Source organism: Humulus lupulus, chromosome 4 (genome assembly GCF_963169125.1).
Source record: "Humulus lupulus chromosome 4, drHumLupu1.1, whole genome shotgun sequence".
Taxonomy (NCBI): domain Eukaryota; kingdom Viridiplantae; phylum Streptophyta; class Magnoliopsida; order Rosales; family Cannabaceae; genus Humulus; species Humulus lupulus.
Genome location: NC_084796.1, coordinates 232,342,333 through 232,369,495, shown reverse-complemented (window position 1 = coordinate 232,369,495; position 27,163 = coordinate 232,342,333). Strand labels below are relative to the sequence as shown.

At 39.7% G+C, this 27,163-nt stretch overlaps 1 protein-coding gene across 1 annotated transcript; it reads right to left on the bottom strand.

The window, feature by feature from the left end:
- Positions 1-1,938: 1,938 nt before the first annotated feature.
- LOC133831308 (UDP-glycosyltransferase 90A1-like) lies at positions 1,939-3,741 on the bottom strand. The gene has a single exon (XM_062261557.1). It carries the CDS (start codon positions 3,618-3,620, stop codon positions 2,202-2,204), a length of 1,419 nt encoding a protein of 472 aa, XP_062117541.1. The 5' UTR covers positions 3,621-3,741; the 3' UTR covers positions 1,939-2,201.
- Between the last annotated feature and the right edge of the window lie 23,422 nt (positions 3,742-27,163).

The following is a 27,163-nucleotide window of genomic DNA, read 5'->3' as shown; positions in this document are numbered from 1 at the left end:
AGTTATATAAAAAAGGCATTTTTTCATAAATATGGATTTTTAGCTATTAATATGTAAAAATATGGTAATTAAACTTTTCTTGGTTTGTATAGACAAATTTAATTAAAAAAAATATGATTATGGAAAAAAAATATAGCATAATAATGATTTATTACAAAAATATGACATAATAATAATTTTTTTACAAAAATATAGGAAAAATATCCCATAAAAAGGAATACAAGTTTTAAAAAGCTATAAGATAATACTTGTAAAAAAAAATTCATATTTTTGAAAACTTTATTGAAAACTCCATATAAAATGTAATTTTCACTATATAAAAAAAAGTATTAGTTTATTAGTTTTTGAGTCATATTAAAAAAAAAAAAAAAAGCTATTAGTTTATTAGTTTTGAGTCATATAAAAAAAAAAAGTACAACAAAAAGCTAATAAATTAATAAAAGAAACACTTTATGTCATTCAAGATAACATATCACGAGAATTTGTCGTATCATTTTCCTAACTTTTATTAGTAACCAGCTCAATTTTTACGTGACACGTTGTCTTTATTTTGAGATGTATACTATTGCATTAACATTTTATTGTCTTTTGTAACATAGGAAAAGGTACCATTACAAAATGTTATATAGAGTTACATAAGCAATTCAAAATGTTTATTTTAATATGAGAAAATGAGATCCGAAGATATATGCCCATTGTATACTACCAGATGTGCCTACCGCACATAACCCCGTGAGATGCCTGGTTTGATGTTAATACTAACATAATTTTATATATTGGAATGTACCAATAAAAACATAAATTCAAACTATATATATATATATATATATATATAAAAGATATGTACAAGTGGACTTCAAAATTCAAACCCCATGTAATATTGTCAGTTTCAAAGTACTTATATAGAATTAGACATTAGTATTAGTTAGAAACAGTTGCAAAAGATATATACAACTAAAGTTTTAAAAGATACATACACCTCACCATGTTGGGTCAAGAAATTAGTGAGATGTATATATAATGAATCAGAGTTATTTGTTTCCTTGGAACATATAAATAAAATAAAATAAAAACTCTTCTTCATTCAAGTATTTGAGCTACGCATAATATTATTTGTATTTAATAATAAAATAATCTCTTATTAAGAAATAAAGAATAAAAAAACTCAGATTTTATAAGAAGCCAAAATGCTTCTATTGACCTCAACTCATACACTTAAGTACAGCTCTAAATGTGGCCGGCCCGCCCAGTTCATATTTTCGTGCTTTTGCTAATTCGGGTCGGGCTCATTCTTAAAAGAGTAGGCCCAACACGATTCATAGGCTCAAATCTGGGTCCATTTTATAATTATAAAAAAATATGAGAATGGAAAATTGAACCTTCCTCTTCTTATTTAACCATCAATGGACTCACCACAAAATCAAATACATTTATTTGTTTAAATTACAATTTTAGATATTTTTATATGTTTTTTAACAATATTTTACACAAAATTATATCAAAGATAATTATTAGAATTTTAATACCTACTAATAAATGCTAAAAAATTTAACTCACAAATCTTAAAATAAATTAATATAATTATAAAAATATAAACATTGAGAAAAATAAGACTTCTATTATAATTTTAATTTATTAATAATTGACAAATAAAAATTTATTATGATTATTAATGTCAATATATCAGACTTTTTATCGTGTCGTGCTTTCGGGCTAGTTTGTTTGTGCTTTTGTGTCGTGCCTTCGGGCTTGTCGGGCCGTGTCGTGCCGTACTAATTTTCAATTCGTGTCGTGTGTGGCCCAAACTCATATTTTTTCGTGTTGTGTTGTGCTCGTACCTCCCGAACTTGTGTCGGTTTCGTGCCATACTAGAAAATCATGCCCGTATTTACACCTCTACTCATAAGACAAATTAACATAATACAAACTTTTATTAAAAGAAAAAAGAACTTAAAAAAACTGAGTTTTTATTACGTCTAGTCATAAAAATTAATTATATTTTAGAGAAAATATACCCAAAGCTTTGTCATCATGATACATGCATGCATGCTTCTATTATATTATTATTATAGATATATATTAAAAATGAATCCATATTTTCACACATCCTATTTTCTCATTATTATTATTTATTTTTTGGGAATCACTACACTTCGGATTTTTACTTCTGTAGACCTTAATAATTAAGTTAAAGGTCAAATTCAACATTGAAATTGCAGTTTACGTAAAAGCTCATCAAGTGTTAGAAAGGACGAACCGCCTTCTTCCACAGCTCGGCGAGCGACGCCACCCAAAACCTGAGCTTTCTCTCTAACGTTCCTTCCCTTCTCTCCAGGTCCCATCAACTCCCTCACGCCTTTACTGATCGCCTGTCTCGAAACGACACCGTCTCCAGACACATCTGACACTGCGTTTGATCTGACCCGAATACCAGCCCCGAGTCCGTCAACGACAACCTTCGCGTTCAACCCTTGCTCCGCTATCATCGGCCAAGCCAGGATCGGCACCCCCACCGATAAGCTTTCAAGAACTGAGTTCCACCCGCAGTGACTCAGAAAACCCCCTACTGACACGTGGGACAATATCCGTCGTTGATCAACCCAATCCGACACGATCAATCCCTTGTCGTTTAACCTCTCTTTCATGACGTTTTGTGGACTCCAAGTCTTGGATCTCACCACCCAAAAAAACGGAACCTCCGACTCCTCCAACCCGAAGGCCACCTCGTCTAACTGGGCGTCTGAAACGTCAGCTTGGGACCCAAACGACACGTATAGCACCGACCTGGATCTTGATTCCTGATCTTCTAGCCATTTCATTACGTTATTCTTATCAAACGGTTCGTTTTGCGGGTTAAAATCTCTGTCATACAGGTTAAGAGGCCCGATACACCAAGCTCTAGCTCCATTTCTATAAAAAGATTCGAAATTAGAAACTCGACCCATTTCAAGATCCAAGAAGCTGTTGACTATTACCCCCCAGCTGTTGAGATCGGCTTCTCCGACCTCTTCCAAAAACTCAGACATCGGGTTATGGAGATCCAAAGAGTTGACCACGTCACGGGGCAAATCCGAAACTGTCAAGACAAAAGGAAGCTCAAACCCAGGTAAGTCTATAGGATCCGAGTCGGAGTCCAAACCCGGATTACGGGCCCAAGAGGCTTTACATATGGCCATCGGGACAACGCCCATGCCATGAAAAACCAACCTAGGGATCCCAAAAGCTTGGCAAACGGGTTGAGTAAAACCCAAGAAGAAATCTGAAACGACACAAAGAGGGAGGGAACGCGATTGTTTCATGTGGTTTAAGGCGAGTTGGAAGGGCTGTTGGAGTCTTTTGGTGGCAATGAGAAAAGTAGGGTGGAGATCCATGGAGGGGAGTTGGGAGGTGTTTTCACAGCCATGTGGGAGGCCATGAACGGTGGGGAAAGGAAGTTGGAGTAGGCGGATGTTGGGGTGTTTGGAAAGGTGGTGAAGGATGGATTTGGCGTTGGACGGTGTTGTTATGATGGTCACGTCGATTTTCTTGGAGGAAAGAGCTTTGGCCAGGTCTAATAATGGAAGGGTATGACCTTGAGCCATGAAAGGAAAAATTACTACGTGTGGGTGTGGCGCTGCCATGAAGATCTTTTCTCCACTTTTCTCTTTCTATTAGTCTTTACCAGTGTTGTATTGTGTATTTTACTTAGTGTCAATATATATACATCTACCATATAAATATATATAATAATTTTTATATATGTATATTAAAAGTATAGGTGTATTGACCTGACCGTAATTAATGCCAGTGTTTATTATTATAAGAAATACAAAACAATTCTTTTGAGTAATTGTATTAGTAACTTCTCTGACTCCATGTTTTAAATTAAGGTTGTTATAAATATAAAAGCCAAGAGCACTACCATCTTTCAAAATACCTCATAAAAAATACATCTACCATCTAAATACATATAATAATTTTCATTTATGTATATTAAAAGTATAGGTGTATTGACCTGACCGTCATTAATGCCGTATTTATTATTATAAGAAATAAAAATAATTATTTTGACCAATTGTTTTAGTAACTTCTCTGCCTCCATGTTTTAAATTAAGGCTGTTATAAATATAAAAGCCAAGAGCAATGCCATCTTTCAAAATACTTCGTTAAAATACTATTTTTTTTATTTTACTTCACACTTTATTTAAATATTATATTTATAAATATTATTTATTAGTTAAAAAAAATAATAAATAACTAAATGAGAGAGAAAAAAAAAAGATAAAAAAAAAAATTTAATGAAGCTTTAAAAGCTTAGTTACATTTGGTGACAAATATATTAGTATTAGAGCGATGTATTATAGTTAAATCTTTAGGGCACCCAATGAGATAATTTTTAAGTCCTTAGCTTCTAATAACTATATTTTAATTGCGAGCAGTGGTAGAGTTAGGATTAATATATAGGTTGGTCTAATTTTTTTCAATAAAGATTATTTTAATGTACGTAGATGTACAAATCTAGTGTATAGATAACATAAATGCTTGGTTTTAACTATTTTTTTTATAACTTTAACAAAATATTCCGAATATTTAATGGAATATACTTTTAAAATCAATTAAAAATAAATATTTATTAATTATTTTAATATAAATTTAAATATTATAAAATATCATTAGATATTTATTAATTATATTAATATAAATTCAAATATTATAAAATATCAGTATTATAATAATATATAATACACGACTATATATTTAATAATTATATCGATATAAATTCAAATATTATAAAATATTATTATTGTTGTTGTTGTTGATCTGTGAAAATGGCCAACGGTCATATGTACAATATACGACACATTTTGAACGGAAAGAATATAAAATACAATAGAGTACAAATATCTTAAACAAACACACAGGAATTTATAGCAGTTCAACCATGTTCTGATAAATAGTAATAACATAATCCACTTAGTTTTTAGTATTGAATTACTTGATAGAAAATTACACTGATGAACAGAAGTATTCACTCGTTGCTAATTTGCCCAGAGTATCTCCCAAAAGATTCGTCAAATCCCCTTCAATGAAGCCCTGTGTCCTTTATTTATAGTACCCAGGGGTTGTTACATGATCAATAGTACTAGGATCGTGGTTTGGTACACGATTATTAGGTAGTGGAGATATGTGCCCACCTCCCCATGATTATGAGATCGTGAGTTTTCTCGTTGTTTCTCTGGATTATGTTAGACAATGCACGATTGAAACCTCTGGGAAAATGCTATGTCTAGATTAGTCTATGAGACTTAGGTGCTAGGCTCGACGACCCTTTAGAGCTTGGATGCTAGGCCCGTTCGTCCTCTGGGTGCTAGGACTGTGATCTTCTGGGTGCTAGGCCTGTGATCTTCTGGGTGCTAGGCCTGTTGATCTTCTGGGTATTAGGCATGTTGATCTCAGTAAGAACGAGCATGAGTTTTACCTATTTTTCAGGAGTGTAGGCCGACGACCCTATGAAGGATAGGGTGGGCCGACCACCCCAAGGGGTTTTTGAACATCTCAGGCCAACCACCCCTAGGGGTTGGGGTCAAGCTAGCCACCCCTATGGGCTAGGGCTAGGCCGACCATCCCTAGGGGGTTTAGGCCTGGTCGACTTCCCTATAGGTCTTGAACCTATCTCTTTTTGCTTATCGGCCTTTTTTCAATACTTCATCATTTTTCCTTGATATGTGATGTGACGTGCCGCTTTCTCATTCACCACATCATCCCTGAATTTTGTAGGGATAACATTTGTAACGCCCTCGATAGCCAAGACCGTTACACTGTGTGTTTATAAAGGTGCAAGACTTGCTAATCAAGTCATTTAGTTAGAAATGTGTTAGTGAAACTATGGTTGAACTAGGGTTAAAATATTTTGGTCTCAAAAGCTTCATCTCTTATAAATAAACATTTTCTTTTTACATGGGATCCCAAAATTAATAAGTTTAAGACCGTTTACAAAAGATTTATGATTTAAATACAGTTGCTAGCCACTCTAAGGCAAAATAGACAAATAGGCTTTCCTTGTCCTGTTCCACTCATCGACCGTGGCGGCCGATCAGCTGACTATGTACATTCAGCCCCGCAGCTCTCCATCTCAGGGTGGGTCCAACTTGCCTTTGCCTTTACCTGCACCACGTAGCACCCGTGAGCCAAGGCCCAACAAGAAAACACACAGAGCATAATCATTCAACAGACAATTAGATAACCCATACTGCATAAGCATGTACTCAACAGTCTAAGCATTCACATTAATCAAGTATTCAACATACCAAGTATATCATTTCATATCAGTAATCAAATCACATATGATAACTAGGGTTAACGCCCTTAGGCCGCACCCTCTATTTATCCCACTGTCTCCGGTCCGCTTAAACCGAGCTCAGTGAATATTAAGCTGTCCTCAACTACCAGTGGGCGAGCCGCGCCCTGTGCGCAAGTATTAGTGACGACAGCCTTAGGCCGTTTATCACATGTCCCCTGGAATAATACCATCTATGACATCATACAGATATAGGGAGCTCTTAGTCCCATCGCAAACACATAACCGGGTGCAGTTTTCTTACCTTTAAATTCGCTAACTTTGTTCAATTTGATCCTCAAGCACGATCCCGTCCGAGCCCCAGCGTACACCTAGTCACAGCCATAGATCAGAATCATCACCAAACCTCAAGTCCAAAACCTAACCTCGGGACCAATCCCGAGCCTTTGGGAAGCCCTAATTCCACGAAACGGGGTGGTGGAATCAAACCCCGAACCCCCGAGCAAAAGCCCTTAGAAATAACCCAAAAACCCCTTTCTGGAAATAGGGTAGCGCTACAGCGCCCTAAGGAGAGCGCTATAGCGCTACAAACAGAGCCAAAAGGCTCTGGAACTTTAGAGCGTAGCACTACAGTGCCCAGTATTTAGCGCTGTAGCGCTAGTCACAGCACAGCCTAGCACAACATTTTCTCCTTCGAATTTTCCCGAGCTAAACCTACTCAAAACTCAACCAAACCTCAACCAAACTTCAAAGAAAATCTCCCAACATCCTCCACTCATCCCATAAGTCCCAACCACACAAAACTCAATCACATGCACTCCAAATCACAAAACTCACCATGGCTGATCCTAGAGCTCAAAATCTCTGCAAAACAACAGAATTCACAAAACTTAAACCAGAGTTTCTTACCTTTGATGGATGAGCTCAACTTAGGTTATCCTCCACACTAGCTTAGCCTTCACCTCCTCAAAGCTTCAGCCTCAACTCCCTAGAATTCCCCATAAAAAATCCGCTCAAAATCCATGTTTACATAAAACCAAAAACTGAAGAAAACAACCTTAGACCTTACCTCAAGTGGATGGATTACTCTTGCTAACTCCTTGCTAATTCCTCAAGCCTGACCAAAGATCTTAGCCTTAAGCTCCTGCCTAGACTCCCTCTGAGTTTTAGCTCCAAACTCCTTCAAGAATTGAGGAAGAAACCTCCAACCAAGAGAGAGAAATATAGACTTCCAATTCTCCCTTTTCCCCTTTTCTCTTCTTTTCTTCCTTCATACTTCTAAGACCTTCTACATATTCCACTAAGGCATAAAACTTAATAATACTTATCCCTTATAAGCCAAATGACCAATTTTCCCTCCCCTTTATCCCTAAGCCTTTAAATCAACCTAGGGGCATTTTGGTCATTTCACCCAATTCCCGCCAACTCCTCGAGTGTTTCTAATATTTACCGCTTACTTCCCGACACCTAACCAATCACCAATTATATTCCCTAATACCAAAATAGACTCCAATATATTCTCTAAATTCCCAGAAATACCCCCAGGCCCGACCCAAGCCGGGTATAAATCCCCGCCGTGACTTTTTCGCTAAACTGCTCACTAGGATCGCCTCGAATCACAGATTACAAATATATCCACATAATAATGTGGTCTCGAAAATTTATCACAAATATATACAATAATGCCCTCAACGGGCCAAAATTACGATTATGCCCTTCTAACCTAATCAGGGCCTACATGCATACTAATACACATAGTCATGCATCACAGATATTCAAATAATCATATAACATGCTTTTAAATCATTAAATCACATATAATCCAATTATGCCCTCCTGACGCACTAATCAAGGCCCTTAAGCCTTATTAGTAAATTTGGGTCGTTACAACTATCCCCTCCTAATGTGAATTTCGTCCTCGAAATTTACCTGAACAACTCGGGATACTAATCCCGCATCGCTGACTCAAGCTCCCAGGTTGCCTCCTCGACCCTACTATTCCTCCACAATACTTTAACAAGAGGAATCGTCTTATTTCGTAGTACTTTATCTTTCCGATCCAAAATCTGAACCGGTTGCTCCTCATAAGCCAAATCTGTCTGTAGTTGTAAGTCTTCATACCTCATCACATGTGTCGCATCAGAGACATACTTCTGGAGCATTGAAACATGGAACATGTCATGAACTCCTGACAACGATGGTGGCAAGGCTAACCTTTAAGCCACTTGACCGATCCTTTCCAAAATCTCAAAAGGTCCGATGAACCTAGGGCTTAGCTTGCCCTTCTTTCCAAATCTTCCCACCCCTCGCAATGGTGAAACTTGGAGAAACACATGGTCCCCAACCTAGAACTCCACGTCCCTACGCTTGGGATCAGCGTAGCTTTTCTGTCTGCTCTGTGAGGCGAGCATCCTAGCTCGAATCTTCTCTATAGCTTCACTTGTCCTCTGAACCATATCTGGCCCCAAATACTTCCTTTCACCCATCTCATCCCAATGAATGGGTGATCTACACTTCCTCCCATATAACATCTCATAGGGAGCCACTCCAATCGTTGATTGGTAACTATTGTTATATGAAAATTCTATCAACGGGAGATACTTAGTCCATGATCCCTCAAAGTCAATCACACATGCTCTGAGAATATCTTCCAACACCTGAATCATCCTCTCAGACTATCCATTAGTCTGAGGATGAAAGGCTGTACTGAACTTCAATTGAGTCCCCATAGCCTTCTACAAACCACCCGAAAATTTGGAAGTAAAGATGGGATCTCGGTCTGACACTATAGACTTAGGTATTCCATGGAGACATACGATCTCCCTCACATACAACTCAACATTCTGATCCATAGTATATGTCGACCTCACTGGAAGAAAATGGGCTGACTTGGTGTATCTGTCCACTATCACCCACACCGAGTCATGAAGCCCTACTGTTCTGGGTAAACCTCCCACAAAATCCATCGTAATGTCCTCCCATTTCCACTCGGGAATACCCAAAGGCTGGAGCAACCCTGCTGGTCGCTGATGCTCAGCTTTCACCTGTTGACAGGTTAAGCATCTGGCTACGTACTCCACCACATCCTTCTTCATCCCGGGCCACCAACATAACGTCCGTAGATCCTGGTACATCTTCGTGGTACCTGGATGAAGTAAGTACGATGTCGTATGAGACTCATTCAGTATCTCTTGTCTGATCCCCTCATCAGATGGAACACAAATTCGTCCCTGACACCGAAGCAAACCAACCTCAGAAATAGAATAGTCCTTAGCTACTCCAGCTGTAACGCCCTACTTCCTTAGAGCCGTTACCAAGTGAGTTTTAAGACAAAACAATGTGCAATGAACTCGCTAACCGAGGTTTTGAAACAAAAGTGTGACTAATTAAAAGTTAGGGCTGTAATCTTTGAAAATGCATCGTTTCATTAAAAACTTCTAGTATTAAACACTTGGGATCCCAAAATAAGGTTTGAAAACTATTTACATCTTGAAATAAGTTTACAGTTGATTAGTTATAAAAATCATAGATTATTACAGCCATTTTCGAATAAACCCCCAACCAAAGCAGTCGGGCAGGCCAAACATGTACGCGTCGCTTCACGCTCTCCGTACTCATGGTTGGTTGGCTCAGTCTTTGCCCTTACCTGCAACACGGAGCACCCATGAGCGGAAGCCCAGCAAGAAAACTCATGCAGTTCATAACATATGCAAAATATACAGTTAATCATATCATATAATCCACAGATAAACAAGTCAACCATTAGACTAAGCAAACACGGCCATGCCGCCCCAGAACCCTTACCACAGCCTGGGGTCTCGGTCCTCACCGTAAGGATCTCACATGTATCCTCTGGGTCCTACCCTGACTATAAGCATCCCATGTGCTAAGTGTTACTTCCGGCCCCGCTGCCATTCTCGGCCTTGCCGCCCTCGGCCATAGCCGTTCATTTCACTATAAACATATATAGCATAAATCAAACAACATTCAAACAAATATCAATTCATTTAAATCTGCACCCTAACATGTAATGCAATATAGGGCCGTGCTCGGCAATCATCTCATCATGCAATATAGGGTCGTGCCCTGCAATCACACTATGGGCCCACGCCCTATCCTACGGGTGTTATAGTTTTCTTACCTTTCCCTTCAATAGCTTAGATCACCTGACTCCTTGAGCACGATCCCACTCGAGCCTTAGCGCACACCTAGGCACAAACATAGGTCAAAGTCAACACCGAACCCCAAGTCCGAATACCTAGCCTCGGGACCAATCCCGAGCCCCCGGGAAGTCCTAAATCCCCAAAACAAAGTGGCAGAATCGAGCCCCGAGCCCTAGGTCAAAATCCCTCATCAAAAACCCAAAAATCCACCTCTGTGAACAGTGCAGCGCTACAGCGCTCTAAAGAGGGCGCTATAGCACTACAAACAGAACACTCCCCCCAGAACAGGGGCTAGCTACAGCGCCCACTAACTAGCGCTGTAGCGCTAGTTGCAGCCCAGCAGAACCCAAAAATCGCTTCTTGCGATTTCCTTCAACCAAATCAACCCCAAACTTGTCCAAACCTTTTCCAAACCCAAAATCAAGCTTATAAACATCTCACACTCATCCCAAGCATCCCAAGAACTCAAAACCCAAGCACATTCAACCCAAATCTCAAAATTCACCATGAACAACCCTAAACCCAGAAATTCAGTCAACAACAAAGTTAAAGGCTTACAATTCTTACCATTGATGCAAATTTCGACCTTGATTCAACCCTAGACCTCCTTAGCTTGTTCATCATCAAAGCATGCCCAGAAATTCCCTAAAATTCCCATCAACTCAGCTCAAAACACAGCTCAAACCATCAAAACCCTTAAAACTGAAATCTCTAAAACTTACCTCAAAAGTTGATGTGCTCTTGCCAAATCTTCAAGTCTAACCCAAGATCCTTGATGCTCAGCCTACCATTGCTCTCCACTAAGCTTTGCTCCAAGAAAAATGGAGAGGAATGGTGCAAAAAAAATGCACAAACCGATCCTTTGGAAAACCCCTCTGTTTTTCTCTCTTTTCTTTCTTTCCTTTTTCTTTCTTTTCTTTCTTTCTCTCCATAGCCAACACTCTTTCTCTATAAATCCCACTAAGTGTATAAAGCCTCATAAATCAACCTTCTAAAAGCTAATTGACCAAAATGCCCTTCCTATTAACTCTAAATCCTTTTGTCCAAATGGGGCCATTTGAGTCATTTTACCCAATTCCCGCTAATCCTCAAGTGTCTCTAATATTTTCCCGTTGCTTTCCCACACCTGATAAACCATCAAATAAATATTCCCCATCATCAAAATTAATCTCAATCTATTCTCTAAATTCCTGCTTATACCCCCAGGCTCGCCCCGAGCCGGGTATAAATTCCCGTCATGACTTTCCGCTAGCCTGCTCACTGGGATCGCCTCGAGTCACAAATCACAGATACGCCCACATACCACTGTGGTCTCAACAATCATCACATATCAATACAGTTATGCCCAACATGGCCAAATTACAATTATGCCCTTCTAACACGATCCGGGTCTACATGCATACTAATATACATAGTCATGCATCTCAGATAAACAACTAGTCATATAACATGCTTTAAATCATAATCATGCATTTAACTCATCATAGTCACACATAAATCCCATCATGCCCTCCTGGCACGCTAATCAAGGCCCTTAAGCCTTATTAGCGAAATTGGGTCGTTACACCAGCTAAGACATTCTCTCTAACCTCCTGTAATTGAGTGTCTACCAATTGCCATTCTCTAATCCGCTCTAGCAAGGTCGACTGCAGAGTAATGTTGGCCAACCGGCCCACCACCAACTCTACCCCCGCTCTAACCATCTCATCAGCTAACTCTCTCGAGATCTGGGTGGAACTATATAACTGACCTGGGCCTCTTCGGCTCAATGCATCTGCCATTACGTTGGCTTTCCCCGGATGGTAAAGAATATCACAATCATAGTCTTTCACCAACTCTAGCCAACACCTCTGTCTTATGTTCAGGTCCCTCTGTGTAAAGAAATACTTCAGACTCTTGTGGTCAGTGTATACCTCGCACTTTTCCCCATACAAATAATGTCGCTAAATCTTCAATGCGAATACCACTACTTCTAACTCCAAATCATGGGTGGGATATCGCTGCTCATACTCCTTCAGCTGTCGTGATGCATAAGCTATGACCTTCTCATTCTGCATCAACACACAACCTAAACCCAACCTCGTTGCATCGCAGTAAACAACAAACTTCCCTTCCCCCGAAGGAAGACTTAACACAGGCGCAGTAATAAGTCATCGCTTCAGCTCTTGGAAACTGTCCTCACACTTGTCTGACCAGATAAACTTCAAATTCTTCCGTGTCAATTCTGTCATCAGTGCTGCTATCTTCGAGAAGCCCTCCACAAACCGTTCGTAGTAACCCGCTAGACCAAGAAAACTCCGCACCTCCGAGGCGTTCCTTGGCCTCGGCCAATCCCTAACTGCCTCTACCTTAGATGGATCCACCTTAATCCCATCTACACCCACGATATGTCCAAGGAATGTCATTTCTGGTAGCCAAAATTCACATTTCTTAAACTTGGCGTACAACTGATGCTCCCTCAACCTCTGCAGAACCTGTCAAAGATGAAACTCATGCTCTGCCTCTAAACTGGAGTACACTAAAATGTCGTCGATGAAGACCATAACGAACTGATCTAGAAAGTCCTTGAACACCCTGTTCATTAGGTCCATAAAGATTGCTGGGGCATTGGTTAAACCAAACGACATGACCAGAAACTCATAGTGCCCGTACCTCGTTCGGAAGGCCTTCGGTATGTCCTCGTCCTTGATCCTCAGCTGCTGATAACCAGATCAAAGATCAATCTTTGAGAACACCATCTTACCCTGTAGCTAATCGAACAAGTCGTCAATCCTTGGTAGGGGTACTTATTCTTGATAGTCAACTTGTTCAATTCCTTGTAGTCTATACACATTCTCAAAGTCCCGTCTTTCTTCTTCACAAATAAGACTGGAGCACCCCATGGCGAGTAACTAGGCCTGATGAACCCCAAATCCAGAAGCTCCTGCAACTGTATCTTCAATTCTTTCAGTTCCGCCGGTGCCATCCTATATGGTGCCCTCGACATTGGCTCTATCCCTAGCGCCAACTCAATGACAAACTGAATCTCTCTACACGGCGGCAACCCCGGCAAGTCCTCAGGGAACACATCCAAGAACTCGCAAATCAATCTGGTCTCTTTCGGTCCTATTGGCGAAACCCTGGTGGTATCCACCACACTAGCCAGAAAACCTATACACCCTCCTTGTAACAGATCTTTGGCTCTCAACGCCAATATCCTAGGTACGCGGGGTCCATGCACCGCTGCCACAAAAACAAAGGGATCCTCGCCCTTTGGCTCAAAAGTCACCATCTTCTTCCTGCAGTCAATAGTAGCTCCATACCTAACAAGCCAATCCATACCTAAAATCATATCAAAGTCCTCCATACTCAACTCAATCAGATCTACTGACAACTCTCTACCGTCAACTATCACTGGCAGTGCTCTAACCCACCTCCTAGATACTACCAGTTCCCCTGTAGGAAAAATAGTCCCAAACCCTGAAGTACAATACTCACTAGGTCTACACAATCTATCAATCACCTTACTAGAAACAAACGAATGTGTAGCACCAGAGTCAATCAATACAATAAAAGGAGAGCCAGCACTAGAAAGCTGACCCGTCCCTACTGAGGGACCAGCCTTGGCCTCTGCCTGTGTCAGGGTGAACACTCAAGCTAGAGTCAAGCTGTCCACCTTCCCCACATCTCCTTTCTTCACTGTCAGACAATCTTTCTTGAGGTGTCCCACCACCCTGCACACATAACAAGCCTTAGCCTGACATTCGCCCGGATGGCGTCTTCTGCACCTCGTGCACTCAGGATAAGTCCTCCATGTATCACCGCCTCCCTGATGCCCACCATGAGTACCTCGACCTCTCCTATCAGGACTAGGAACGGTCGAAGCGTCAGGGGTCTTCCTCTTCAAATCACTGGGGCCGCCGCCCCTACCAGAACCAGAATATGGAGGCACCGCCCTATGGCCCTCCAGTCTCGCTGCACTCTTTCTCTCCGTATCTTATTTTCCGCTTCCTCCGCGGTAAGAGCCTTCTCTACAGCCTGGGCATAAGTTGTCCCTCCAGGTACTGTTGTAATTCTCACATCTCGGGCTATCATAGCATTAAGCCCTCTAATAAATCTGTCATGCCTAGCTGCATCAGTAGGCACAAGATTTGGTGCAAATTTCGCAAGTCTGTCAAACTTTAGGGCATATTCTGTAACTGTCATGCTGCCCTGAACCAGCCCCACGAACTCATTTACCTTCGCTGCCCTGATGGAAACATTATAATACTTCTGACTGAATAGGTCCTTGAATCATTCCCAAGTTAAAGCAGTAACATCTCTGGTCTGTGATGCCACCTCCCACCAGATCTGGGCATCCTCCCTCAACATATATGTGGCTCAAGATGCTCTGTCATGTCCCTCTACTCTGATAAAGTCCATAATGGTAGTAATCATTGTCATCCACTGTTCAGCTTTCAGTGGATCAGGTCCTCCTTCAAAGATCGGGGGTTGCTGCTTCTTGAACTACTCATACAACGACTCCCATCTATTCCCAACCTCTACTGGCTGCACAACAGGTACCACTGCAGGTGGCAGAATGGGGGCAACACTCCTTGATGGAGCCCGTTGCTGCGGAATCCGAATCTGTTCATCCTGGCTATGTAGCCGAGCTTGTATGTCTGCCATAAGCTACTGCCAGTTCTCAGGGACTGGTGGAGGGGTTTGGCCCTGATCATCATCTCTAGTCTCAGACCTATTGCCGGCTAGTCGTGTAGATTTTCTTGGACGCATAATTATCCAAGTCAATATGCAATCAATGACTCAACAGTCAGACTATGATGACAGGGTAATAATCATTTCATGCTCCATCACTAGAACTCCAAACATTCACAAACAATCAAAATATAACAGTTTATCCAAATATTAATCCATCTATTCATTCACATGCATAGTAGTGTTAAAAAGCACACCTCAATATCATCATGCAATAGTCAAGGGCCAGGCCCTATTAGTATCTCATGCTCCCTATTAATCGAAAAAATATCAACAATCATATTCTATTAAGATCATTTAAACATATGGTCATGTATACACAATTACCAAACCCTGAGTTGAGTTTGTCTTTCGCGGTGAATGTACATGTCCAGCCAGTCTTCAGAAACCCTTAAACCTAGGACACTCTGATACCAAGTTGTAACGCCCTGGATAGCCAAGACTGTTACACTGTGTGTTTATAAAGGTGCAAGACTTGCTAATAAAGTCATTTAGTTAGAAATGTGTTAGTGAAACTATGGTTGAACTAGGGTTAAAAGATTTTGGTCTCAAAAGCTTCATCTCTTATAAATAAACATTTTCTTTTTACATGGGATCCCAAAAGTAATAAGTTTAAGAACGTTTAAAAAAGATTTAAGATTTAAATACAGTTGCTAGCCACTCTAAGGAAAAACAGACAAATAGGCTTTCCTCGTCCTGTTCCACTCATCGACCGTGGCGGCCGATCAGCTGACTATGTACATTCAGCCCCGCAGCTCTCCATCTCAGGGTGGGTCAAACTTGCCTTTGCCTTTAACTACACCACATAGCACCCGTGAGCCAAGGCCTAGCAAGAAAACACAATAACTGAGCATAATCATTCAACAGACAATCAGATAACCCATACCGCATAAGCATGTACTCAACAGTCTAAGCATTCACATTAATCAAGTATTCAACATACCAAGTATATCATTTCATATCAGTAATCAAATCACATATGATAACTAGGGTTAACGCCCTTAGGCCGCACCCTCTATTTATCCCACTGTCTCCGGTCCGCTTAAACCGAGCTCAGTGAATATTAAGCTGTCCTCAACTACCAGTGGGCGAGCCGCGCCCTGTGCACAAGTATTAGTGACGACAAACTTAGGCCGTTTATCACATGTCCCATGGCATAATATCATCTATGACATCATACAGATATAGGGAGCTCTTAGTCCCATCACAAACACAAAACCGGGTGCAGTTTTCTTACCTTTAAATTCGCTAACTTTGTTCAATTTGATCCTCAAGCACGATCCCGTCCGAGCCCTAGCGTACCCCTAGTCACAGCCATAGATCAGAATCATCACCAAACCTCAAGTCCAAAACCTAACCTCGGAACCAATCCCGAGCCTTTGGGAAGCCCTAATTCCATGAAACGGGGTGGTGGAATCAAACCCCGAACCCCCGGGCAAAAGCCCTTAGAAATAACCCAAAAACCCCTTTCTGGAAATAGGGTAGCGCTACAATGCCCTAAGGAGAGCGCTATAGCGCTAAAAACAGAGCCAAAAGGCTCTGGAACTTTAGGGCTTAACACTACAGTACCCAGTATCTAGCGCTGTAGCGCTAGTCACAGCACAGCCCAGCACAACATTTTCTCCTTCGAATTTTCCTGAGCCAAACCTACTCAAAACTCAACCAAACTTCAAAGAAAATCTCCCAACATCCTCCACTCATCCCATAAGTCCCAACCACACAAAACTCAATCACATGCACTCCAAATCACAAAACTCACCATGGCTGATCCTAGAGCTCAAAATCTCAGCAAAATCACAAAATTCACAAAACTTAAACCAGAGTTTCCTACATTTGATGGATGAGCTCAACTTAGGTTATCCTCCACACTAGCTTAGACTTCACCTCCTCAAAGCTTCATCCTAAACTCCCTAGAATTCCCCATCAAAACTCAGCTCAAAATCCATGTTTACATAAAACCAGAAACTGAAGAAAACAACCTTAGACCTTACCTCAAGTGGATGGATTACTCTTTCTAACTCCTTGCTAATTCCTCAAGCTTGACCAAAGATCTTAGCATCAAGCTCCTACCTAGACTCCCTATGAGTTTGAGCTCCAAACTCCTTCAAGAATTGAGGAAGAAACCTCCAACCGAGAGAGATAAATATAGACTTCCAATTCCCCATTTTTCCTTTTCTTTTCTTTCTTTCCTTCAGACTTCTAAGACCTTCTACATATTCCACTAAGGCATAAAACTTAATAATACTTATCCCTTATAATCCAAATGACCAATTTTCCCTCCCCTTTATCCCTAAGCCTTTAAATCAACCCAGGGGCATTTTGGTCATTTCACCCAATTCCTGCTAACTCCTCGAGTGTCTCTAATATTTACCGCTTACTTTCCGACACCTAACCAATCACCAATTATATTCTCCAATACCAAAATAGACTCCAATATATTCTCTAAATTCCCAGAAATACCCCCAGGCCTGACCCGAGCCGAGTATAAATCCCCGCCGTGACTTTTCGCTAAACTGCTCACTAGGATCGCCTCGAATCACAGATTACAAATATATCCACATAATAATGTGGTATCGACAATTTATCATAAATATCTATAATTATGCTCTCAACGGGCCAAAATTACGATTATGCCCTTCTAACCTAATCAGGGCCCACATGCATACTAATACACATAGTCATGCATCACAGATATTCAAATAATCATATAACATGCTTTTAAATCATTAAATCACATATAATCCAATTATTCCCTCACGGCACACTAATCAAGGCCCTTAAGCCTTATTAGTAAATTTGGGTTGTTACAACATTTGCCCCTAAGTTTATCGTAATGTGTTCAACATTACGGTAAACTTGATCTTGGCTCGAGAAACATATCATAACAGTACTTTAACAACAAAGTCCCTCGGGACATTACGTAGTACTTTTATCAACTATCGATAATTTGCTCAGGACGAATTTTTCAAGGATAATTGGTAATTCCTAAAAATAACTAGATTTTTCAAGGAAAATCAATTTTCTAAAAATATAATATATTTTTCAAGGAGTTTGAAGTCCTAAAAATACAAAATATTTTTCAAGGATATTAATTCCTAAAAATACAAAATATTTTTCAAGGAATTTTAATTCCTAAAAATATAAGATGTTCTTCAAGGAATTTGAAATTTTAACCATACCAAATATTTTCAAGGAAATTTGAATTCCTAAAAATATATGGTTAGTGTAAGAGGCTATAAGTAGGGTCTCACTTCTCACTTCCTTGCACTGTGCGCATCAGCTATAGGATTCTCCAAGCGTGATTTCTCCAATTGTTCATCAAACTCAGATCTTTATTTGGGTAAGTATTTTCTCCTAATCCTTACATTATTTAATTTAAATGTGCTTAGATTTAGAAGAAATACTTTGAATCTTTGAGGAATCTGTTTGAATCTCCTTGTTTTGTTTTGTTTTTATCCAAAATAATTGACTTGTTTGAATCAAGTCTACGATTTCTCTATAATTTCCTTAGCCTGGACGATTTCTAGGGTTCCAAACCCTAGCATAGGCGATTTCAGGGTTGTGAAACCTTAGGCCGACCACCTCTTTGAGATTCATTAGCCTGGCGATTTCTAGGGTTCCAAACCCTAACATAGGCTATTTCAGGTTTGTGAAACCCTAGGCCGACCACCTCTTTGAGATTCATTAGCCTGGCGATTTCTAGGGTTCCAAACCCTAGTATAGGCGATTTCCAGGGATGTGAATTCCCTCATGGCCGACCACCCCTAGGGTTTCCATCATGGGCAGAGCACCTCTGGGCCTCACTTGCATTTCCCTTGCTTATGCGATTTCCAGGGATTTCAATTCCCTCATGTGCCGACCACCCCTAGGGTTTCCATCATGGGCCGAGCACCTCTAGGGCTTCCCTTGCATTTCCCTTGCCTTATGCGATTTTTAGGCCTAGGGATTAGGGTTTAGGCTGACTACCCCTAAGGTTTCCTCATGCTCCTGGCGATTTTTAGGTTTACATACCCATCATAGGCCTAGCACCCTAGTGTTTAAATCATGGGCCGACCACCATACCTCTGGGCGACTTCCATGGATCCCGGGTGGTCGACCCAATTATAAAGCGACCACCTGGGACCCTAAAAAAATTTCTCCTCCTTTACTGATCTCTTTGGGTCTTCCTTGTACTGTACAATTTATTGGAGACTTGAACTTTAGTCCTCTGTCATTTTTTGAGGTTTGCATCCCTAGGGTGGTCGGCCTAAGGTGTTAGACCGACCACCTATGCCCTTACTTTCACTCTTTGTAATTTCACGGACCCAGTGATGGACCCAAAATGGGTATGTTTTAAAAATTTATAACTCGCAAGCGCACGAATCATATATGAAATATAGTGTTTGTGTAAGCACGAGACCGAACCCAAAGGAGTTGTCTAAAATAAAAAAGAAAACTATTTTAAACCAAAATTAATAAATTCTAACCTAGCTCCAAAGATTGATGAGATTTAATGTTATGAACATAAAATAAAAGATTTAAAATAAAGCTATTTAAGAGAATAAAAATAAACCAATTATGATTTTGAAAATAAGTTGTAAAAGAAAGATTATTAGGATACTAGAATCCACAAAATGTAAGTTTAATAATACTTATTAGTATATTGATTCCCAAGTTTTAGTGATAGTTAAAATAAGTCAATCTATCATTTTTCAAATAGATTTATAATTTTAAGCACAAATTATTTCTAAAAAGATAGGATTTTTCTTCACTTTTCAAAAAAGTATAATTTCAAAGTATTTAATGTAAATCAACCTAATGAAACAACAAAAAATCAAATAACATTATTTATAAGGCAAAACTTAAAAGTTTTGTTCTAAGCATTGGATGTGTACAATTTAATGACACATCTTACACAAAGAATATTATGTTTTGCAAAAATGAAGAACAAAGTGCATATTATCTAACAATCCAAAATATGAGATATTAAAGATGAAATACAAATATGAAGAAGAAAAATCCATAAACTTTGTTGCATTACAAGGGAAATCAACATACAACATAAATATTATCTAGTTACAAGTTGCTTCATCATGATCTTAATAATCTTATGAAAAAGATTAGAAGCACATAACTAGAATAGAAATTACAAACCCAAAAATTAAAAACATAAATAGGAAAATTTGGAGGAGGAACCCCCAAATTTTTCCTCTAAAAACTCATAGAAAAATGACCGAAAAGAAGAAAAAGATGAAGAGAATGGAGGGTCTTGAAAGTGTAGAAATTGAAGTGTAAAACCTCTCCTAAACTAAGCACTCACTAAACTCCCTTATTTATAGAAAAAAAATGCTTGATATAATCAATTTAAATTAATTAAATTGATTAAATTAAATTTGAAATAAATAATAATATGGTATATAGGGCTAATTTTTAGGTGTAATGATGATTTTGGGGTAAAATGTGTAGAAAAGTTTAGGTAAAAATTGGTATTTTAGGGACAAAGGGACAAAATTGCAATTTGATGGGCTGAAGGGGGTTGCGGCAGGTGGGTTGCAGGTGGCTGGCTGGTTTGGGGCAGATTGGGCCGAGTGGAGAGGGGAAGGCCTAAGCGGCTGGAAGAGCTGAAGGCAGGAGGAAATTGGTGCTATTGGGAGGTGTTTCAGATTGGGCCTGGGCACGTGTGGCTGGAGTGGGCTTTTGAAAAATACCACATTTTCCATATTTTTTTCAGCTTTAATTCTTGTTTTTCCTCTTCTTTCCAAAGTACCAACATGCAACATTGTTTTCTACAAAATAATCATAAACTAAATTAAAATTAAATATTTTCAAAAATAAAATAAATCAAGTTAATTCTTTGAAAATATTAATTATAACTTAATTTATATTTAACATTTAAGTTCAATAATATAACATTTTTTCACCTCAAATTAAACAACAATAATTTAATTAATTAACTACAACTTTTTACAACAAAATAACTATAAAAATACACAAAAATTATAAAATTAAAATAAACCTAATAAATTCAAAATTACTTAAAAACTTAATAAATTACTTAAAAACTCAAAGACAAAGCAACAATTAGCATACAAAATGTGGTAAAATAACTCTATTTTGTAGAGTTATCACTCAGGGTGGTCGACCCAAGCTTAGTTTCACTGTGCCGACCCCTTACATAGGTTTTTTCCCCTGATTTCTTCATTTTTTTCTCCTTAGTTCATGGATATGCCCCCATCTATTGGCTTCGTTATGTTCACTTACTAATTTACTCTTTATTTTTCCTTTGTTGCAGATGTCCAGTTTCTCTTTGTCAGACAAGTCAGTAAGCGAGCGTACTCCCCAGGAGTTCTTGGAAAGGGTGAAAAGGATTTTCCTTCACTCCGATTTATATTTATTCAGTGAGGAAGAATTCTTGAAAAGGTATAGTTCAATGGCGAGGATAAAACAGACAAGTCGGTAACCTTCCAAAGACAATCCTCATATTGCTAGACACATCACTCAAGGCTCTTCGGCTGGCTCTTCTCATATCTCTTCTCAGCATAGTACGCCCCGCAGCTCTCAAGGCACATCTCAACGAAGTCATTCTTCTTAGTGGAATATGTCCGGTTAGCGAGACTCATTGCAATGCCCTTTGCATCGGGATACCAGTTGGGTTCCCCATCACTCTTCTTCTTAGCAAGAACATACCGAGGGCTCTCATCGCCAGGCTACTCATTCTCAGGAGTGTTCTATTCACAGATTCTGGCCTAAGGTGGTTCACTCTCCTTCCAAGAGCAAGACAATCTCGCCAGCTGTGCAGCAGAATAAGAGACGACAAAAGAGTTCCATTCATCAGATTCTGGGGCCACCTTTGCCAGTGAGATGATATGGAAACTAGTTGAGAAGCCTCGCCCTATTGATTACGAGGTTGTGTGGTTCAAGGGGGCTGCCTCTGGCATGACTGAAGAAAAGGTAAAGAACTTAAGGAAGACCTTTGACCTCTCTGGCGTGTCTATTGCTATCCCTAGTCCAAATGACAGAGCTGAGGACCCCCCTTTGGGTATGTGCGCTTGGACACGTTCTGCCATCAAGTCTGGCGCCCTACTTCCTCTTCATCCGTACTTCCGTAGCCTTGCAGATTATTTTGATATTAGTCCTTCTCAACTGGCTCCTATTGCGATCTTGGTCTTATCTACGTTGTACATTATCTATCATCGCAGAAAATGGACTGCTCTAGTGTTTCACAAGATCCACTACTTATTTGGATCGAGGTATTTCCACTTCACCATTATATGAGAGAGGGTACCAACACCTTCTTGGAAGAGATCTCTAGAAATAGCAAGGTGTTTAGATATGCCGACAACTATATCTTCACTAAGGATGCAGAGGCCAACTACTCCAAGTTTAAGCATGTTGGGCCTTTCTATAGACCGCTCCTGACCTAGGCTATGATAGTTAGGGCCAAGGCATTGATTGCCATGACCCCTAAGGAGAAGAATGTCAAGACCCTCGTTACTTCAGAGAACCTTAGGAAGGTCGGGTTGTTTTCTCCTACTATAGCCGATGTTCTGGATGACGATGGTCCTGAGCCAGTGAACGTCATAGAATCCCGGGGACCTATTCATGTCGAGGAGGTACCCTCTTTGCCTGTGCTAGTTGGACAGGAGGATGATGAGGTGGGTGCATCTGTGGCGTATTCATCACTTGCTTCGGATGGCTTTGATGAGACTACGGTCGAGCCCGAATCTCATTCAGAAGGTTCGACACTTTATCACCTTTGTTTTATGATTCATCTGTGCTTAATATCCTTCTAACACTTTACCACCGAGGCCAGTCCTTTTGTTCAAGCGGCTAGCCAAGGTTGAGGCTGAGTCTATAATGGAGGTTCCTCCCGAGGTGCCTTGTAACACCCTAATCTCCAGGGATCGTTACGGTGTGCTCTTTTAAACAGTGCTAAACTCGCTAATCGAGTCATTTGGCCATAATTGTGTAACTCAGTATGATTAGCGGTTTAGGGTTAAATTTTTTGGTTAAGATATAATGTTTCACTAAAATGTTTAACGTATACATTGGGATCCCAAAAATATAATTTAAAGGTTAATTACAACAAAAGATTTACAATTAGCCGACCTAAGCAGCAAAATAGGGTTTAACCTTAGTTCCTCTTTCAACCCTCGGCTGTGGTGGTCGAACAGCCACATATGTACACATCGTCACCTAAGCTCTCCAACTTAAGGATGGTCCATCTTTCTTTTGCCATTACTTGCACCCATAGCACTCATGAGCCGAAGCTCAGAAAGAAAGCTTAATATGCTCGTGAACAAGTAATAACATGTTACTAAGTCATAATAGGCATGCCTAGCAGTAATAACCCTACTCATGCATGCAAGAAGGTACAAATAAATGTTTATGGAGTCTTACGCTGTGAGTAGATGACTAATGAGTCTCTCGCTCTGAGGTAGATGACTAATAAGTCTCTCTGATTAGTTGACTAATAAGTCATTCTCTGTTTAGATGACTAGAAAGTCTATCTCTGTGTAGATTACTGATAAGCCTGTCTCAGTTAGATTACTGATAAGTCTATCTCAGTTAGATGACTGATAAGTCTATCTCTGTATGGATGACTAATAAGTCCATCCCGGTTAGATGACTCATAAGTCTATCTCGGTCAGATGACTGATAAGTCCATCTCGGTCAGATGACTGATAAGTCTATCCCGGCCAGATGACTGATAAGTCCATCCCGGTCAGATGACTGATAAGTCTGTCTCAATCAGATGACTGATAAGTCTATCTCGGTCAAATGACTGATAAGTCTGTCTCGGAGGTCCCATACCATCCTAGCCATGTGACGTGTAGGTCACCTTAGCCTTTTGGCTCTGGCTCTAAATAACTAGCCTTTAGACTAGACAAGCGCTTTTGGTTTTTATCGAACTTAACGTCGATCAGGAATTAATGCTCATGATGAGTCATTCAATGCTTATGTCGATTAGATCTAATATTTTTAGCTTGCATACAACACGCTAATACTGTTCTTGACTCATAAGCCAATACCATACGACCAGTGCTCAGTACTACTGTTGATTGGTCACAGCTTCACAATCAATAATGACACCAATGCCGATCCCGGACTAATAAGTCAGTGCTTCCTCAATGAGGTAATGCAAACAAACATATATCATATTTCAAATATTCAGATATAAGGCATTTAGCATGCTTAATCAATAATTAGAAGCATAATTATAATCATGCACAAATACAGAGACTCAAGCACTGATCAATCTTAATTTCAACATTCATGCCATGTCCTAATCTCATGTATTTTATGCATCACATGCATCACATACTAGGTGCAGTTTTCTTACCTTTGGTCCAAGCACAAGTTACCAATAAACGAGCCACAAGCACGAACCTGATTCCAATCCCCTAGCGATAACCTAGTCACAATCATAATATAAAACCTAATCAAAATGAGTAATTAAATACTTCCAAACCCAACCTAAGACTCCGGGATGTCGAATCCCACTCAATTGGGTAGTAGGATCGATCCCAGGCCCTTAGAGTTAAGTTCCCACGACCAAAAACCAAATCTGGCAAACTTTTCCCTTAAGCGTCGTGGCCCTCCAGACACCATGCCGCGACCTGCCTCCAGACAGAGCCTGCCTCCTCCTTCTTCAAGCCTGGGCCGCGGCGCCCTAAAACAGGGTCGCGACCCAACCACAACGTAGCCCAAAAACCTTGTTTTTACCATTTTAAAACCTTCCAAAAGCCTACCCAAACATCTCCAAATTCCAAAATCAAAGTTCTCAAATATCCGCATGATCCAAAACCAAAAAAACCCAAGCTTCAATTCAATCAAAAACTCATCAAAACACAAAATCCAATTCAAGCTTAAAAACTTAGAACTTAATACTTGAATTACCTCTGATTGAGTTGTTTCCCAACTAAATCCTCTAGCTAATAAGCTGTTAATCTTCCCTAGATTCGCTATGCCTTGATCCTCACTTGAATCCGAGTCCTAGAACTCAAGTTTCCTTAAAAAATGTGATCGTGTGTCAAAAATGGAGCTTTCAGGGAGAGAGAACGTTCTTTTTATTTCTTAACAGGTTACTTCAAGCTTAAGTAGCCTCAAGCAAATCCTAATGCTCGGGGTCCCAAAAATGCCCCCAGGCGTAAAATAGTCAAAACTCCCAGAATTTCCCCTTGATCTCACTAACTCCCAATTTATCATCAAATATTTATTCCCATTACCCAATATCCCGGTAATGTGCTAACTATCCCTTGACTCACTCTCAGTCAAGTATAAATCCTGTTGTGACTGTCCCACTAGCTTACCTCCTAGGATTGTCTCGTGCTGAGTAACCCTAGCATAACCAAATAATAATGAAGCACCACACACATACCACATATATGCCAAATATGCCCAAAATATGAAAATCACCCAATTAATCAAAATGGGTTCACATGCATTTTTAATACACCTAAACATGCATATTATCATTTAATTGCATAATAAATCAATTATGGCCCTCCCGACCTCCTAATCAAGGTCCTAAACCTTATTAGGAAATTTTGTTCATTACAACTATCCCTTCCTTATAGAAATTTCGTCCTCGAAATTTATCTGAGCCGCCCGGAATATAAATTCCGCACAACTGATTCCAGTTTCCCAGGTCGTTCCCTCGACCTTATTGTTTCTGTAACATACCTTAACTCAAGGTACAATTTTGTTCCTTTGAACTCTATTCTTTCTGTCTCATATCTGGACTCGCTATTCCTCACAGGATAACTTAGCCTCAATCTCCAGATCCTCATAACTCAACACATGAGTCTCATTAACCACATGTTTCCTCAACATGGAAATATGAAATACACTGTATACAATCGACAGTGCCAAAACTAAGGTCAATCCAAAGGCAACTTGACTGATCCTATCCAGGATTCAAACGGTCATATTAATCTAGGGCTCAACTTGCCCTTACCTCCTCACCCCTTTCCATGGTGATACTTTATGGAAGATACAATCTTCTACTTGGAACTTCATGTTCCTGCATCTCAAATCAACATAATTTTTCCATTTACTCTGAGAAGTGAGCTTCCAAGCTCCAACCTTTTCAAAAACCTCAATGATCCCCTAAACTACCTCGGGATCCAGATATAATATCTCATTCATCTTATAAGATGCCCTTTCAATAATAATTGGATAACTCGCTCTCTCTGATTTACCATCAGTCTGAAAGTAATAAACTGTATTAAATTCTAACTGTATATTTATCACCTTCTGCAACCTTCCCAAAAACTTGGAAGTAATAATAGAGTCTTCATCTGATAAGATGGACCTTGAATTCCCATGAAGGCATACCACCTCTCTCACACAAAGATCTAAATACTGATCAGCGGTATTACTCATCCTTACTGATAGAAGTGGCTCACTTTAAATAATGGTCCATAACGACCCAATCCAAATCACGCTGACCCACTATCCTGGGCAATCCCACCGCGAAACCCATCGCGATGTTTATTTATTTCCACTATGGAATACACAAATGCTGTAATGACCTTACTAGTTCTGATATTTTGTCTTGACCTGCTAACAAATTAAGAACTTGGCTACATATTCTATTACGTCCCTCTCCATGCCAGGCCATCATTATAAAACTTTCAAACTCTGGTACCTTTTCCGAACGTCTGGATGAAGAGAAAAAGAGAGTAAAATAAGATTCGTCTAGAATCTCCCATTCAATCCCAGTGTCCATCGGATCCCAAGTCCGATCCTTATACCAAAATAAGCCCATACTTGACACTACATAATCCTTAGCTAATCCAGCTAATAATTTTTACTCAATTCTCCCATCTGCGGTTCACTTAAATGCCTTTCCTTTGATCCTTTCCAAAATAATAATCTCAAATGTAAAATTGGCCACTTGGCCCACCAGTAACTCTACTCTAGTTCTGGTCATATTCTTTAACTAACATGATGCATAGGAAATTCCTTTTCCCTGTCATTGAGGTGTTATAACAACCTGCTAACT

Coding starts and splice junctions, on each gene's coding strand:
- LOC133831308 (XM_062261557.1), bottom strand. CDS start 3,620: ATGGCAGCGCCACACCCACACGTAGTAATTTTTCCTTTCATGGCTCAA.